This window comes from Ursus arctos, unplaced genomic scaffold (genome assembly GCF_023065955.2).
Source record: "Ursus arctos isolate Adak ecotype North America unplaced genomic scaffold, UrsArc2.0 scaffold_6, whole genome shotgun sequence".
Taxonomy (NCBI): Eukaryota; Metazoa; Chordata; class Mammalia; order Carnivora; family Ursidae; genus Ursus; species Ursus arctos.
The window spans coordinates 47087452-47105106 of record NW_026623078.1 but is presented as its reverse complement, the minus strand read 5'-3'; the positions used below and the strand labels follow the sequence as shown (position 1 = coordinate 47105106).

The 17655-nt window shown below is 38.3% G+C and overlaps 2 protein-coding genes and 1 long non-coding RNA gene across 5 annotated transcripts in view; 1 reads left to right on the top strand and 2 right to left on the bottom strand.

Moving 5' to 3' along the window:
- The first annotated feature begins 18 nt into the window (after window positions 1-18).
- Window positions 19-13896, top strand: CCNE2 (cyclin E2). 2 transcript variants are annotated; one of them, XM_048212659.2, is made up of 12 exons: window positions 19-257; window positions 1446-1485; window positions 1580-1676; window positions 1756-1809; window positions 2752-2903; window positions 3784-3919; window positions 6353-6499; window positions 7695-7790; window positions 9016-9150; window positions 10797-10908; window positions 11662-11819; window positions 12195-13896. In XM_048212659.2, exons 2-12 carry the CDS (start codon window positions 1472-1474, stop codon window positions 12306-12308), a joined length of 1215 nt encoding a protein of 404 aa, XP_048068616.2. In that variant the 5' UTR covers window positions 19-257; window positions 1446-1471; the 3' UTR covers window positions 12309-13896. The 2 variants fall into 2 exon arrangements, with proteins under 2 accessions (XP_048068616.2, XP_026351488.3); XM_026495703.4 differs by lacking the exon at window positions 19-257 and adding an exon at window positions 458-505.
- Window positions 8053-12483, bottom strand: LOC130542888 (uncharacterized). The gene is made up of 2 exons (XR_008957760.1): window positions 12160-12483; window positions 8053-8784 (listed from the first exon to the last, which is right to left on the bottom strand). It is a non-coding gene; the product is annotated as an uncharacterized LOC130542888 (long non-coding RNA).
- Window positions 13809-17655, bottom strand: part of INTS8 (integrator complex subunit 8) — a 44935-nt gene continuing 41088 nt past the window's right edge. For both annotated transcript variants that reach the window (XM_026495704.4, XM_044382692.3), the window contains 6 exons: window positions 17398-17501; window positions 16613-16663; window positions 14945-15018; window positions 14805-14869; window positions 14616-14659; window positions 13809-14002 (listed from right to left, as the gene is read on the bottom strand). In XM_026495704.4, the coding sequence (XP_026351489.3) occupies window positions 13886-14002; window positions 14616-14659; window positions 14805-14869; window positions 14945-15018; window positions 16613-16663; window positions 17398-17501 (455 nt within the window). In that variant the 3' untranslated portion in view covers window positions 13809-13885. The remainder of the gene's footprint in view (window positions 14003-14615; window positions 14660-14804; window positions 14870-14944; window positions 15019-16612; window positions 16664-17397; window positions 17502-17655) is intronic.

Genomic DNA, 17655 nt, shown 5'->3' with positions numbered 1-17655 from the left:
CGGTTCCTTGAGGCCTTAGCGGGACAGCCATGGTGCGCCGCAGGATGGCCACTTCCTGACTATGCTCGCCCGTGCCGCCTCCACCTGGCCGTAGACCTGGACTGAGCCGCGGCCTCACACGGCCGGGGTCCGGGAGTTGAGGGCGGGAGGGAACTGGAAAGTACTGGCGGGAGATGCGGAAGCAGAGCGGCGGGGAGCTAGACCTCGGAGGAGGAGCCTCTGAGAGACTCCCTCCGGCCTCCGGGCCGCGCAGGCAGGTGAAGTGGAGCGCAGGTGAACGCGGACTGAGGGCCAGGACGAGCGGGCCCCTGCCCCTCCGGGTGGGCGGGCGCGGACTGAGAGCAGGGCGCGGCGCGCGGGCCTGCGGGGAGGGCGCGCGGGAGAGGGGAGCGCGCAGTCCGGAGGTGTCAGTCTGAGGCGCATGCGTGCGGGGCGGGCCCGGCCCGGCCTATATATTGGGTTGGCGCCGGCGCCAGCTGAGAGCGGAGCGGTAGCGGGTCTAGCGGTGAGGAGGTGCTGGGCGTAGGGCGGAGTGCGGGAGGAAAGAAAGCCCCCGGGGCCGATTCTTCCCGCGGGCGGGAGTCGAGGGGAGGAAAACTGGGACGGCTGAGAATTAGGCGGCTTGGAGGGGATGGCTCCCCGCGTTGCGTCCTGTCAGGATCTTTGGCAGGGGGCCGGGGAAGCGGCGGCGGTGGAGAACTGCCCTGAGGGGGGAGGCCACGGAAAATGCCCTCGTTCTAGGGGCTTCTCTCTCCCACCCTCGTTAGGGGAACTCTCCCGCGGAAGAGAGGATAGGGGTCTGGGTTCCCTTCACGGGGAGAAGAGCTCCCTGACCAACCCAGTTTCCCCCTTTCTTTAACTCCCTTTCCTTTCACTCCCACCCCCCCATCTGGAGTCGGGGTCCCGGTGCCCCTTCAAGAGACAGGCAGGGCCCGGTGGGGCTGGGAAGGAGGGAAAGGAGACTGAAGGACGTGACACAAGTCTCAGTTCCCTCCGCCCCCTGCTTCCCCGCCACCGCCGCTCTCCAAATTGGCGCGGAACCGGCTTCTCCACAGCGTTTCGCCTCCACAACCCCCTCTGTCTCCGCGGCTCGTCCAGGGTGGAAGGGGGAACATGGGGGCGCTGCCCAAGCCCCCCCTCGGGGTTCCGGGAGAGGATGGAGGGCGCAGAAAAGACCCATTTGGGGGAGATCTGCCTTCTTGCTGGGGGTGCTTTGTAAGTTCTGGAAGACACTCGCATCCGGGCTGTACCTTCAGTTGAGACGCAGGCATGTGTCCAAAATTAATATCGTGAGATATCCATTGTAGTGCATAAGACAGCATGGTAAAATGGCTCAGGCCATCTCCTGAGGGACTTAGCCATAACCCCTGAATGAGCGTCTGATTGGCACTTCGGAGAATTTGGGTGACAATATATTTGACTCATTTTTTCTCTTTCCCCTCCAGAGATTTCACACACCTGAAAGAAGAGAATGTCAAGACGCAGGTAACATGATTTTTCTTGTAGATATGTTTAAAAGTTGGGTGCTGCGCTTGAAACTCATGACTTACTAAACTTTCTTTTAAAAATTGCACCGTAGTAGCCGTTTACAAGCTAAGCAACAGTCCCAGCCCAACCAGACGGATTCCCCCCAAGAAGCCCAGATAATTCAGGCCAAGAAGAGAAAAACAGCTCAGGTGAGTTAAGGGAAAAGAGGAGCGAGAAGAAATCATTTGCTGGGACTTTAGTTTAACAGCGGTCTTTTTTATTTTCCAGGATGTCAAAAAAAGAAAAGAGGAGGTCACCAAGAAACATCAGTATGAGATTAGGGTAATGCAGAACTGGATTGGGTGGGTTTGGGGGAAACAAATGCAGAACAAATAAGAATGGAATCGTGTTATTGCTATGCAATAGAAAGATACCTCTGACACTTTTACTTTGAACGCCCCTAGAGGTCAGCAGGAAGGCGGGTATCTTTGGGTGGTTTGTCTGTGCCTGAATCCTACTACAGCTGCAGAGTAAGTTTGCCTTGAAGCAGCTGGTTCCTCTTTGTAAATCCCTCCCTCTTGGAGTCGCCTGGTGCACCAGGGCCCGCCTAATCTGCCCAATGTACTGCTCTTTGTTCCCTCTCTGACTATAGTGGAGGGTCCTAATAGCTGTTCTTGGGGGCATATAAATAGGAGTGAAGTCACTGACAGACTGGCACCCAGCCCTTTGCTACCTATTCTCCCTATGTGTGGTGCAGAGAACACTAGAGACAGTGGTTCTCTTTGACACCAGCATTGGTTGGGGAAAGGGTCCTTTAAAAAATATTTAAGTAATTGACTTCAGTTGATTTCATTTGTAAGGTTTTGCCTTATAGTATTCTGAAGTATGGGAGCAGGCTTAACTGGGATGTGGGGAGGAGCTTTTTACAAAACTAGGTGCCCTTGCTACTCTTATAAACAGAGGGAGAATTTCAGTTTTATAATCTTGAAAGTGATTAGTGTTTGACTACAGATGCATTTTGTTATTACTCCCTTCCCCCAGTACCTAATGTCTTGTATTTCCAGAATTGTTTTGTTCTTTAAAACATCCCACCTGTTACTATTTATGAAGATCACTATGAACTATGTCTTATTTCTAAAACATGAATGTCAACTAGATTGTCAGCCATGAATAACTAATGATGGTGTTGGGGAAAACTATGGGCTGTTTAGAGATACTAGCTTCCATTTATGAAAGATCCAAGAGCTGATTTTCTTTTGCACAAATTTTTGTTTTAAATGACAGAATTGTTGGCCACCTGTATTATCTGGGGGGATCAGTCCTTGTATTATCATTGAAACACCCCACAAGGAAATAGGAACAAGTGACTTCTCCAGATTTACAAATTACAGATTTAAAAATCTTTTTATTAATCCTTCACCTTTGCCTGATTTAAGGTAAGAAAATTTTGTAATTTAATATCAAAGATTAAAATTGTACTAATATATTACACTACTTTGAGTCATATTTTGCCTTCATTTTAAGATAGTAAAGGAAGCAATTTTTGGATGTTTTTCTAATATTTATGCATGTATTGAAAATGGTGATGTTTGCAAAGGATATGGGTATTTAAAATACTGATTTTATGAAGTAATTTTCATTTACTTGCTGAATACTGTAAGCCTTATTAGAGGCTTTTTAAATGAGGTTTAAATGATTTTTCTGAATTGTTAAGATGGAAGCACTTTAACATGTACATTTCATTTGCTATATCAACTTTATTTCTTACCAAGCTTAGGAAGATCTATACTCAATTCTTTTTTGTTAGTGTGACTAAGAGGTACAGCTTTTACAAAACATGTAGTGTAAGTGTATTTGGCTCTAAGACACACATTAATGAGCAGGCATTTAAACTCACCATCCCCCCTTCACTATATTCTGTCCCAGCTACCACTTTAGGTGAGTCTGCTATTGATCTATTTGGAGATGACTGGAACTTGTCTCTACTGGGATTATATGCTTAAATATTTAAATTTTCATTGTTGCTCTTGAGAAAATATTGTTATCTTAAATGGGAGACGTTATAATTTATAAATAGGGAAAGCACTCTTGAAAGCCATTGTCTAAGTTCTTGCTGTACAATTTCAGGCTTCTGCTTTTTTAATGCTAAAGAAATGGTTTCTAAAAGTTACAGTAGCAATTTTTTCCCTATTTTAAGAGCTTCTCCTTCCAAGTTCTAATTGAAAGTTCTATTTCAATGCCTGAAGTTTATTCTTTGTAAAACAGATAGTTTGAATATTGTGTAGGTTACATACTCTTTTCTCCTCCTTTCTATAGTTGGGGATGTTCAAAGGATGTTTGGCTAAACATGCTAAAAAAAGAGACCAGATATGTTCATGACAAACATTTTGAAGTTCTGCATTCTGACTTGGAACCACAGATGAGGTCAATACTTCTAGACTGGCTTTTAGAGGTATGTTCCATCGATACAAATTTCTTTTATCTCTGAATAATGGAAAAGTATTTAGATGTACATGTGCTTTCCATGTGCCCTTGGCATATTTTTCATTTCCAGCAGCCATCTTTTTGGGGGTACATACTGCAGTTGATGGTACCAAAATGGAAAATGTCTGCTTTGTGAGAATAAAATAGCACAGCCACTGCATCCCATACAACCCAAACCTAATTCAGAATTCCTGGTGTCTGTGGGTATTACTGTGTACCAGGCACTAGGTGCTGAGGATAGTCAAGATGAACAGTATATATAATTGACAAGGTTTTGAATTCTGCTATGCAAAGTGAAGAACCAGGACTAGGCTTCAGAGCCCTCAGAAGTCCTTTTCTGCATCACCAAAATCAAATTATAATTTGGAATCCTGATTTCTAGGTCCTAAATGATAAGGCTTTGAATATCCAGAGGTGCTAAGCCCTCTAGGCTTCATGTAGTTTCCCTTTATTACATACCTTTATTCCTTTTCAAAATACACTGTACCATTAATCTAAAGGAGTAACAGTGATCTCCAAGTCTGTAAAGATCTGTGCCAGAATGTTCTCTTGTTTAGGCCCATTCCTTTTCTCTGGATAGTAATTCCAAGAGTCTCTAAAATTATTGAGAAAACGATTACTTGTGTAAATGACAAACTGATTTTCCTCCAGCCCTTGGATATTTGCTCTGTAGTTTCCCTGTGTTTGATAGAGATGATGCATTCTAAGGGAGAAACACTATAGGCTTTTTGGAGGAGTAATACATGGCAGAGTAGATCTCAGAAGCTTTCAGAAGAGTTTTTAAGGCTATAAAACACAGTCTTATTGAGTCAGGTTATCATTTCTTATTCTGAGTAGAAGGGAAGATATTTCAATCATGTGGGTACAAGAAGGTGGCTGAGTTTTGACTTCTGGAGTGCCTAGTGATCATGGAAGCAACCTAAGTCCAATTATGTAGATTTTTTTTCCTTTTTATGTTAGATTGACTTTTTATCCAGTAGTTGTCCATCAAATTTACTGCTGTTTTCCCTTAAACAGGATTATATGCAAAACTTTATAGAATATAATAAATCCAGCAGTGTTAAACTCTAGTTTTTCTTAGTATATCCTTTTAGTCTAGGGAATGCAAAGATGGTTCAACATTACCTTAACAGTTTAAAGGAGAAAAATCATAAAGTCTCAATAGACGTGAAAAACATTTTTTGAAATTCAGTTTCCATTCCTCATTTCAAAATATGTAGTAACCTAAGATTTCCTTAACACGGTGTTTATTAGAAACTCATGTATTTCGGGGCGCCTGGGTGGCACAGCGGTTAAGCGTCTGCCTTCGGCTCAGGGCGTGATCCCAGCGTTCTGGGATCGAGCCCCACATCAGGCTCTTCCGCTATGAGCCTGCTTCTTCCTCTCCCACTCCCCCTGCTTGTGTTCCTTCTCTCGCTGGCTGTCTCTATCTCTGTCAAATAAATAAATAAAATCTAAAAAAAAAAAAAAAAGAAAGAAACTCATGTATTTCCATCCCTGTTTCCTCATCTTCAAAATGGGGATAAAGCTGCTACTTCCTGGAGTTCAGAATTTAAAGCTTTCCCTATAATAAGTATGGAAATGACAGATACTGTTTATTATTAATAACAATAGTGAAACATTAGGGAAATTCCCATTACAGTCAGAAACAAGGGAAGAGATCAAGACTTTGCCTATCACCAATGTTGTTCATTGTTTTCTTCTATGAAAATTCTTTTAGCCAATGGAGTAAAACATGAAAAAAATGAAGTCAAAAACATTGAAAGGAATGTTATCATTTTGTAGTTAAATGTCTACCTAGAACAGTGAAGAGAATCATTTGGAGCTGTTCGAATTAAAAATATAAACTAGCCATGAAAACTTAACCATTTACCAGCAATAAACAATTAGGAAATTAATGGAAAAAAGTTCTCACTCGTCAGCAAAAGTATAAATGTATCTGGGAATAAGTTAAGTCCATATGGGAGGGAAAAAAAACCTGTAGAACTAGTAAGAAAAGGGACGCCGGGGTAGCTCAGTTGGTTAAGCATCTGCCATGCCTTCAGCTCACGTCATGATCCGAGGACCCAAGTCGGGCTCCTTGCTCAGCAGGGAACCTGCTTCTCCCTCTGCCTGCAACTCTCCCTGCTTGTAAGTGTGCGTGCACTCTGACATATAAAATCTTTTAAAAATAGCTTTAAAAAAATGAGGATGGTAATAGATTCTTTTATCCTATATCCTAGTACATGTTAATATCTGCTCCCCTCCCTACCCCCGCCCAATCTTAGCTTTGGTATCCTAAAAGCAAAGTTGGTCTTAGACGTATTCTAAAGACTGGTATTTTAGGAGAGAACTTTCTGATCTGTAGAAATGCTATTTTCCCTTAAATACAGAATATTTAAATGTTTGGATTCTTCTCTAGGTATGTGAAGTATACACACTTCATAGAGAAACATTTTACCTTGCGCAAGACTTTTTTGATAGATTTATGTTGACACAAAAGGATATAAATAAAAATATGCTTCAACTCATTGGAATTACCTCATTATTCATCGCTTCTAAACTTGAGGTAAGTTCTCAAGGTTTATCCATAGATATATTTCCCTCACTTTAAAATCAACACAATAGTAATCCCAGCAAATAAGCTTTTGACATTATAGGAAAGATGAGTGGGTTGCTTTTTCCCTAAAACATTTTCTGAATATTATTGATTTGGATGGATAAATATAGATCCCTTTGTTAGTATCTGAGCCTATCATAAGCATCTGGTTTAGATTCTGGAAACATCTAGGTGAAATATCCTATGGCTCATTCTGTTGGAAAAAATATACCAGTGTGATCTCTGTACATAATTATGGCACTTGGATTCAATAGAATGGTCTTTGAAAACTAACTGACCCATCAAATGAAATTAAGTACTATGTTGGGTTAAAATAATGGTCTATATCTATATACTGAATGGTCTATGTTCTGTATCTGGGTGGTGGTACCAGGATAGAAGGCAACTCTTTTCTTTCCTGAGGTTTTCTTGCACACAATCTCAATCTATTTTTCTTAAGCAGTACATTTTGGATACCATACTTTCTTCTGAAAGTTTTGAAACCTGTTATTTTGAGGGTAGGAGAGGGACTGTGAATCATGCCTTAATTTAAGTGTATTTTTCTTCCAAATTTGTCTTTTGAGCATTAAGAGCTATCTCCTAATTCTGCCAAATTTGGTGAGTAATTAATTTTGTAGTCTATCCTTACCTGGAATCATACTGTGTGTTTCAGGTATTTTTCTAGACTGAAATCTTGATTTTTAGCCTGTTCTCATCTGTAGCAGGCCTCTCTTCTACTCTAATCATTCTGTTTGTTCTCTGGGCTAAGACAGACCTTTTAGCCAAACGCACAATGTATTTCTTGATTTACCATACTTTTATAGTAAAGGTTTCAGCAGTTTCTAGACCTTGTTTAAGTGTCTTGTTTTGGTCTGGCCACTATACTAAGCAATCTTAAAATAAGTTGGGCTTTTTATTTTTTAACTGAAATATTTTAAGATATTCTAGGTGTTTATTAACTGAAATTCAAGATCAAGTCTATGAAAATAAGTCTCAATGTAGCTAGCTAATTAGACTCCTACATCCTTGAAAAATATCTTGTTACGAAGACACATAATCACTTGATAAAGCTGTCCTTAAAAATGAAGCCTGTATGTGGTTTCTGTATAACTTGCTTTAATCTGTCTCAACTGTGCTTAATTTTTTTAAAAAATCCATTTTAAAGGAAATATATGCTCCTAAGCTCCAAGAGTTTGCTTATGTCACTGATGGTGCCTGCAGTGAAGAGGATATCTTAAGAATGGAACTTATTATATTAAAGGTAATAAATTTATGTTTAATTGCAATTTAGTAACTTCATAGTTACTACTGAATCTAAAAGACCTCAATGTAAACAGTAGGTTTCATTCAGCATTCGGATCCAGTTCAAAGAGGTTAATGCTTCAAAACACTAACAATGGTATGGACGGAGGGGAATTTACTTAACCTGTAGACTCCTTTTTCTGTGTCTCTGAAGTTTTCTATATTGAGAATATTACCTTCTTAATTTAAAGTGATTAAGGACAACAACGCTTTGAAAAGTATAATTAGCGTAGCATGTATATATATAAATGAATTCCAACAATGGCTCTTAAATCTCAGTTTTGACATTCCCCTTCCAACAGTAGAGAATGAGAAAAAATATTTCATTGCCTTTTTTTCTTTCTGTATGCAAAAAAGGGCTATTAACAGAAGCATGGAGAAGAGAAGCATAAAGGTGTTTAATCAGGCCCTGAATTAAAGTAAAGCCTGAATGTTAGCTACTAGAAAGTATGTTATTAAATTTGAACACCGTGAGTTTATATATGACATAAAAGAAAACAAGGACTTTTTATAGATTAACTATATGTATTATAAATTCATGTATTTTGTAAATTATGTTTACAATCTATAAACATTCGTATTCATAGCTCTGTTAAATATCAAGTATCCAGAAAGATCTCTTTCTAACAATAAACTTACTCAGATTCAGGCTTGAAGCACAGCATAAGGAATATGTAAAGTGGAGATGGAATTTTCCATAACACTGTTCTCACCTAATTATTTTAGACTGCTTGTAAATGATAAAGTCCCAGGGCTTCATGGAGGAGAGGATATCATAAATCAGGATTTATCTTTTCGTTCTCAACTTTTAAATTTGACAAGAAACCACCAAAGATCATGAAAAGAAAAAGTGTAGAATCAGTTCTTGGAAGATCTGAACGGAATTAGCTTGGTCACTGAATACAATTTTACAAAGGCAGTTTCAATAAATAATAGATGTAGAAGACCAGGGGCTGCAAGAAATGAGAAAAGGAGGAATGAATACGAGGCTCAATGAGCTTTCTAAATAAAGACAACCAGAGAATTATAAAGGGGCCTATATTAATAGACTGTAAAATATAAGCACGTTTACATCCTGAGGTATCTATATTTTTAGTAAAAGGGTCAAAATAAAATAAAGTAGCTGTGTATTACAGCGTATATATAGCTACATTTATTAACAGGTATTTTAATTCCATTAACAGGCTTTAAAATGGGAACTCTGTCCTGTAACAGTCATCTCCTGGCTAAATCTCTTCCTCCAAGTTGATGCTCTTAAAGATGCTCCGAAAGTTCTTCTACCTCAGTATTCTCAGGAAAAGTTCATTCAAATAGCTCAGGTATTTTCACTGAATATATGCTCATGTTTATTATAGCCGTTTAGTGCATTTATAGTCTTAAATAAGCTATACAACAAAAAGCATAATTAAATTCACTCAATTGATGAGAAAACTGCTGATACATAAAATTCTGTTCCCAATATTTATATTGCTTAATAATTCTAGAAACCAAACTTTTTAAACTTTGAAAATTCTGTTCCCAATATTTATATTGCTTAATAATTCTAGAAACCAAACTTTTTAAACTTTGAGTTTAAATGTATTATGAATACTTCAAGTCCAAAATAGAGAGTTAAATACATCATTTTGATATGTAATGTGGAAAAAGACATTTAGCCAGTTGCCTTTAGTACGGTATGAAATTATTCTGTATGATTATCTTATTCTCATATTTGAATACACAGGGTACCTATTTTGTACATTAGAATTAAGATTACCTTATTTTTTAAAAATTAGGTTCAAATTACGCTCTCCTAGGCCAGCATAACAAATGTTCTTTCCTGCCTGCTTCGCATAAGTATCTTAAAGGCTATTTTAACCACCATATAATGTGAGGAAAAATCCATGTTCTAATTCTGTGTAGGATATGAAAAGCTTACATATGGAATTAAAGGAACTGTGGTATATTGGGATGGGTTTTAAATAACCTAGGTTGAAATTTAGCTGTATTTTAGATCTAGTCAACACATTATAAACACTAGAACTGAATTACCAGTAAGATATTAGAATTGGTTCATTTTACAAAACTTTCTAATGAAGGCTTATTTTTTCTATCAATTCCCAGCATTCCAAATTATCTTAGGGAGCTATACCCTTTGGTAGAGAACATTTGATAAGCGGTAATTAGTGTCTACATTGTTTATTTCTAAGTCTTCTACTCAATAGTTCTATCTTGTGGACCAACGTGAGCAAACATAATTTTATTCCACTAGACAGGAATCACCTTAGGCCTCTGAAATCTAGCCCTTTTCCACCATTCTGCTCTTTATGCAGCTCTTAGTACCTGGATTATACTGCCTTTTAACTAATCTCACTGTTTAGCCTACAGTGAAGCAGATACACAGGGAACATGTTTCTAAAGGATCATTTTAAAAATATTATCTTTCCTGATTTAAAATCCTCCAGTAATTTCAGTAATCAGAACTAAAATTCTTAAGGACCCTTTATAATCTAACCTAGGCTAATCTATGATCTAATCTATCCCTTTCCAGCTACTGCCTCCCCCCCAAATAAGAAGGAATGAGGGAAAGGAATTCCTTTGTTCTGAACTAGGCGTTCCAAGGGAAGGGAATACTTTCTCATTTATCTTTGCAAATGCTGTTCCCTATATGTAGAATACTCTACCTTCCAATCTTCCTAGCTACCTTGTCTTTTACGATTTAAGCAGCACAAGTCTTCCCCACTCTGGATGAGGTGCCCTTCCTACCACTTCACATCACGCTGCATCCTAACAATCCTTGTCTATTCACTGAAGCCACCACTCTCGAGGAAGTTATGTTTGGATCCCTGCAGTTTTAGCAATTCTTGGCATATGAGTCCACAGCATAAGTATTCCCAAACTGTAGCTGACTGATCTTTAGTAGAAACATGTATCACTCATCCTTTCTCCTCTTAAATATGTGTACTTTTGCTCTTTCTTTCGCTAGCTTTTAGATCTGTGTATTCTAGCTATCGACTCATTAGAGTTCCAGTACAGAATATTGGCTGCCGCTGCCTTGTGCCATTTTACCTCTATTGAAGTGGTTAAGAAAGCCTCAGGTAAGGCACTATATTTTGTTACCTTCTTACATGTTCACAACTTTTAAAGGGACTTTTATCAACTTTAGCTTCCTATTAAAATGGAAGAAAATTAGTTTAGCCATTACCTTCCCTTTTGTTGTTAGAAGTATTTTTAATCTTCAATATATATCCATAAACAAAAAATGTCAAATGGATTATATCCATTTGAAGTTAGTCAATATGGATATAGCTCTGCTTTAAGAGTTCTTTGGGTTTTGATAATTATTTTCACATATAGAAGGTATTGGTTAAGAAGCTCCAAGTCTTGGGGCACCTGGGTGGCTCAGTTGGTTAAAGGTCCAACTCTTGGTTTTGGCTCAGGTCATGATCTCAGGTTGGTGGGATCAAGTCCTCTTTGGGCTCTGCATTCAGCGGGGAGTCTGCTCCTCTGCCCCCCCCCCCTTTACCCCCTTCCCTGCTCGTGTGTTCTCAAAAAAAAAAAAAAAAAAAAAGCTCTAAGTTGTTTTCAACCTCAAAACGGTCACATTATTAAAAGGCCAAAATCAGGGCATCTGAGCAGCTCATGGGATCAAGTCCCGTGTTGGGCTCCACCACTCAGCATGGAGTCTGCTTGTCCCTCTCCCTCTGGTCCTCCCCCTGCTATCAATCATTTAAAAATTTTAAAAAGGCCAAAGTCAAGTTCCAACAAGTTAAAGCAGCTTAGCACTCTCAAACTACGGTTAAATAGTTTCTGATGGAACCTTCACATTTTCCTAACTTTCCTCTGTCTAGGTTTGGAATGGGACAACATTTCTGAATGCGTAGACTGGATGGTGCCTTTTGTCAGTGTAGTAAAAAGTACTAGTCCCGTGAAGCTGAAGATTTTTAAGAAGATTTCTATGGAAGATAGACACAATATCCAGACCCATACAAATTATCTGGCTATGCTGGTATGTTTCTTGTGGGGCTTCTCGGTTTTTTATCTAGTAAGTCACTGAAACTGATAGTAAGGATACTAGAAATACTTCAGGGCAGTGATTTAAGCTACTAGGGGATAGAAAGTTCTAATGGGCACACTAACATCACAGCAAGATTTGTGGAGTGTCTCAAGATGAATGCCAGCAGTCCAGGTAAGAGTTTTTAAAAACACAGTTGTAGGCATTTCAAACTGAATCTCTAAAATGTGACTAGTCATGCTTGCAAAGACAGAGGCCACTACATGATGCCTAAGTAGTCTCAATACCTAAAAAAATCTGGTTTGACTTTTACTCTATCAGTGCTTTATCTTACCTGTTAATCTCTGCATGATTTCTTCACATATATAGGATGAAGTAAATTACGTAAACACCTTCAGAAAAGGAGGACAGTTGTCACCAGTGTGCAGTGGAGGCATTATGACCCCACCGAAGAGCACTGAAAAACCACCAGGAAAACACTAAAGAAGTTAACTAAAGCAAAGAAGTTGGAATTGACTGAGTATTGGGTAGAATTTCATAAACTGAACTACTAAAGCTTTCAGGAAAGTAGTGCTATGACTCTCCTAGCCAATTCAGAAGTTTCACTGCCATTCTTTGATTTTTAAACCACTTAAAATTGGCATTAAGGAAGAAATTCCTAGGTTAGCTGTTTAAACAGCAGGACTTGTTTACAAAGATGACTTCATTCCCAATGTGACTGGATAGAAGCCAGCCACCATTTATGCCGTAACAATTTTTTTTGATCCAGTGTTACTATGTTTATCTTGATGAACTAAGAATTTTATCATTGGAGTTTTAGACTAGATAAGTGCAACCTTAAAGGGGACATTGAGTAATACAACAATACTTTGAATCTAGTTTTTAGATTCTCAAAATTCATATTCTTGACTAGTGCAATTTGGTTTTTGAAAATTAAATTTAAACTTGTTTACAAAGGTTTAGTTTTATAATAAGGTGACTATCTATAGCTGCTGTAGCAAGCTATTATAAAACTTGAATTTTTACAAATGGTGAACATTAATCTGTTTTTTAACTGATACATTTGCCTTGCCGTAACATTTTTTAACCAGTAAGGCTTAAACTGTGCTCTAAAAAAGGGGAATACCAAAGAAGTTTTAAATAAGATAAATGCTGTAGCTCCTCCTTTGGGCTTTGACACAGACGTTGCTTTATAATAACTTTCTATACATCACAATTTAAGTGAAGTACCCTTCAACCTATTTATATGAGAAAGTCACTTTATTAACTCCAAGATATCCCTAAGGACTTTTTCTTAATTTAGTGTGACTAAGACTATTTATATTTGCGAAACTATTAAGGTCCTTTTTAAATTCCTACATTATGGGGGCGCCTGGGTGGCTCAGTCGTTAAGCGTCTGCCTTCGGCTCAGGGCGTGATCCCGGAGTTAGTTATGGGATCGAGCCCCACATCGGGCTCCTCTGCTGGGAGCCTGCTTCTTCCTCTCCTACTCCCCCTGCTTGTGTTCCCTCTCTCGCTGGCTGTCTCTATCTCTGTCAAATAAATAAATAAAATCTTAAAAAAAAAAAAAAAAAAAATCCTACATTATGAGTTAAGGACAGTGTCAAAGTGATAAAGCTTAACACTTGACCTAAACTTCTATTTTCATAAGGCAGAAAAATAGTAATGTATACTGACTCCTAGATTATTTATTAAAAACAAAAAAACCTGACATAAGAACTTGCTGTATATAGACTAGTGACTTCTACATAAATATTTTAGTTTTTTGGTTTTTTTTAAATGAAATTTCAGCCTGAAGAGTGGGTCTAAATAGAAAACAAATTATACTAAGTTGCTAGTTTATTCTGTTACTGGACATGTGAATCTCTTCCTTTGAAGAAATTATAAATTTAAGCTATGGTTATGGTATGAAGTCTTCTGTATAGTTGTTTTTAAACTGTTTCAGTATTGTCTGAAAAGAAAACACCACTAAATGTGTACATATGTATTATATAATCTAATACTGTTTATTTTTAGCCCATTGTTTAAAAAATAAAAGTTAAAAAATTTTAACTAACTGCTTAAAAGTAAAGTTTTGCCATTGCTTGGAGAAACTTTTTTTTCCTTCTCTGCGCTGCCAGCTGTAACACCTCTTCTGGGTTGCTTGCGTTCAATTCTGTCTGGCCGATGGCTTTGATCTTCCAAAACAAAAAAGTGATGTTATTACAGGTGTGGTCAAAAATAAAGTCTTGCTAGTATACATAACATAAAACTACATGCTAAAAGTCAGTTTAATGATTAGCTGAACCTCTAATTGTCAGTGATAAGAGCTGTGGAAGAAATTAACAAAGACAGACTAGAGCCACTCTTAAAAATCTGATGCTGAGCCATTGTTTATGGAATTACAATAGGTCCCCCTTTATCTGAAGGCAACCATGGTCCAGAAGCAGATGATCCTCCTCCTGACATATCTTAGAAAACCAACAGTAGGGGGGCCTATGTGGCTCAGCCGGTTAAGCGTCTGCTAGTTAGAGGTCAAGTCATCTGCAGCCCTGTAGGCCACTATAAGAATTCTGACATTGCATGAGCTGGGAAACCATTTAAAGGTCTGAAGCAGACAACATTTTAATATAAAATAAACTGGAGGTAAAAGCTCTAATATCAAAATAGGACCCGTTAAAAGTAAACATGGATAACCAAATTCTGGCAATACCTAGGGCACACAAAACCTTCTGTTGCTCCAAATCTTAACAGTGGTTTAACACCAGGGAAATTAAGTATATCACTGAAGAAAGGCATAAAGTAACTTACTGCAATTTGTCTTTTATCTGTTTCTCCTCTCTTATGATGAAGATCTAAACAAATCAGTTAAGAATAAATTTGATACTATTAAATACCATGACAGAATCCCAATTGTTCCTCAACTTTTGATTTAGGAAATATTTTTTTAATTTACAGAAATGAACTGTGCTAATATCACATATACTGAAGAAAGGATATAAGTCAAGTATTCCAAAATCGTAACATCCCATATGTAGTCGTAGTAGGAGTCCATAGCATCATGACTGCAAAATAGAATTTAGTTACTTCCTTTTTCTTAAGCAGAGAAATTTCAACTTCATTTTAAAAATCATTCATACCTGTTTTGTTCCTGCAATGATTTAAAGGCTGTCTTGTAGTCAATCTCTCTGAGGAACTGACATAAAATTGCCACCTACATAAACAAAGATTTGAAAATGGTTTCACGTAACCAGTGTCAACAATAACTCTTTGGGGGGGTAAATTTTTTTTAAGTTTATTTATTTTTTAATCATCTCTACACCCAATGTGCGGTTTGAACTCACAAACCCAAGATCAAGAGTTGCGTGCTCCTCCAACTGAGCCAGCCAGGTGACCCTGGGAGGGGTAATTTTTAATGATTCTTATATCAAGAATAAATTAAAGAGGATTTGCAGATTATACTGAGTGGGTGGATCAGCTCGTATTTATGGATTCCACCTAATTGCAAAAACTTTACACAAGAAGTCTGTCTGCTTGGGGCGCCTGGGTGGCTGGGGGGGGGGGGGGGGGCTAAGCGTCTGCCTTCCGCTCAGGTCATGATCTCAGGGTCCTGGGATGGAGTTCCTCATGGGGGGGGGCGGGGGGGGGGGTCCCTGCTCAGCGGGGAGCCTGCTTTTCCCTCTCCCTCTGCCCCTCCCCCTGCTTGTATGTGCACGTGCGCACTCTTGCGCGCTCTCTCTTGTGCTCTCAAATCTTTAAAAAATCTGCCCAATATTTTTTTAATTAATGACCTAAAAATCATAAATTTTTATACTTTTATTTGAGAAACTGGCAAAAAACCAGTTCAGAAAACTGAAAGGAATGGAAAACTGCCAAACAAAAGTATTACATAATGACTTTCAAGGCCATAGAGAACATGCAATTAAACCTGTCACGGCTAGTCCATTCCTCCACCCCTCGGTCTCTGGCAACCACTAATCTACATTCTGACTATAGATTTGCCTATTCTGGACATTTCATATGAATGAAATCATAATACAAAGCATGTGTATGTGGCTTTTTTTCACTTGACATAATACTTCTAAGATTCATCCCTGTTGTAGCACATATCAGCCCTTCATTTGCTTTTATGGCTAAATAATATTCTACTGTAGGAGCTACCAAATTTTATCTATTCACCAACTGATGGATATCTGGGATGTTTCTACTTTTGGGGTATTATGAATAATGATACTGTGCACATTCATGTACAGATTTTTCTATGGACAGATTTTCCATTTTCTTGGTTATAAACCTAGGGATTGAACTGCTAGGTCACATGGTAATCTTACGCTTAAATTTTTTGAGTAACGGCCAAGTTGTTTTCCAAAGTAGTTGCCCCATTTTATATTCCTACCAGCAATGTATGAGGGTTACAATTGCTCCACACTTCACCAACACTGTGTTACTGTCTTTCAATTACAGCCATCCCAGTGAATATGAAGGGGTCTCCCATTGCCATATTGATTTGTATTTCCTTAGTTGACTAATGTACATACCCACTTAAAAAAAAACAAAAAACAAAAAAACTTGAAAATGCAAAGACCAATGTTTTCATACTTTCATACTTGGAATTCATACCAATGAATTCATACTTTCATTTTAGTTAAAATTTACTAAAATAAATTTAAAGAATATGTCAAATTCTTAAAACCATAAACTTTATGACACGGAAACTAAAGGCTACTTCCCAGTCCAATGCTTTATATTTACAATAAACTCAAATATACATAAAAAAAAAAACCAACAACATAATATCATAAACTAACCTGTGTGTGGCAATTCAGCAAAGAACAGCATTTTATCATTCGTTTTATTACCTACAAAAACACACTGATTACTTTCAAAAACTAGTTAACATCAACTGTAACCAATTTACCTGATGTGGAACAGTGGCAAAAATTTTGCGTATGTGGAAATGGTGGGTATAGGAGAACTCTATTTTTTGCTCAATTTTGCTGTGAATCTAAAACTGCTCTAAAAAAATAGAATTTTTAATTAAAAATAGTTACTAAAAAATGTAAGATCTCATTTCAAAAGCCATTTATTACTGAAGTACTGAAAAATACCATTTAGTAAGTTGTGACATTGGTGGCCTAAACCAGAGCAAAGAGCAATACATATAGAAAGAAAATGAAATAAATTTGAGATTTGAGAGAATCAATATGTCTTGAAGGCTGACTCAATTTTGGTGGGAGCACTGGTGAAAAAAATAGGACACTCAGGATTTGGGTTTGGTCAACTCAAATGGTTGAACAAAAGGTGTTTTGGTATTTTGGTGTTGTGTTGTTCTTTTTGTGGAAAAAGCTCATGCGGAGGGAGACTGTAAGGTAATATGCTGAAATCAGTTTTGGACAGGTTGAGTTTTAGTGTTTTGGGACAGCAAAGCAGCAATGATCTATGGGCCCTAGAAACATGGCGAGGAACTGCGTCTAAAGCATTCCATTTGGGAGTTACCACCACATACATGGAAAGAAATAAACTCACCCAAAAAGGGGCCCAGAAAAAACAAACTGTAAAAGTAGACAAGAGCGAGCCCACAAAAACAGCTTACCTGGTCTGTATATACATCAGGGGGCACAGCCTTATTGAAGAAATCAGAACACACGGCTCCAGCCTGCAGGTAATAGTGGAGAGCTGCCGAATACTGATTTGTTGCTAAAGCAGAAAACGGAAGGAAGAATTACCTATCATGAGACGTAACAGGTGAAAAAACAGAGAGGGCCTCTTTTGTGAAGAGTCCGATATTATTACTTCATGAGTTGACAAAAGCAGATTCAAACCACAGGGTTAGGGAGAACACTCAGGACAA

Bases quoted from the DNA above. Each gene is read 5' to 3' on its own strand.
- CCNE2 (XM_048212659.2), top strand. The intron at 3,920-6,352 runs GTATGTTCCATC...ATTCTTCTCTAG, and splicing joins TTCTAGACTGGCTTTTAGAG to GTATGTGAAGTATACACACT. The intron at 7,791-9,015 runs GTAATAAATTTA...TTCCATTAACAG, and splicing joins TGGAACTTATTATATTAAAG to GCTTTAAAATGGGAACTCTG.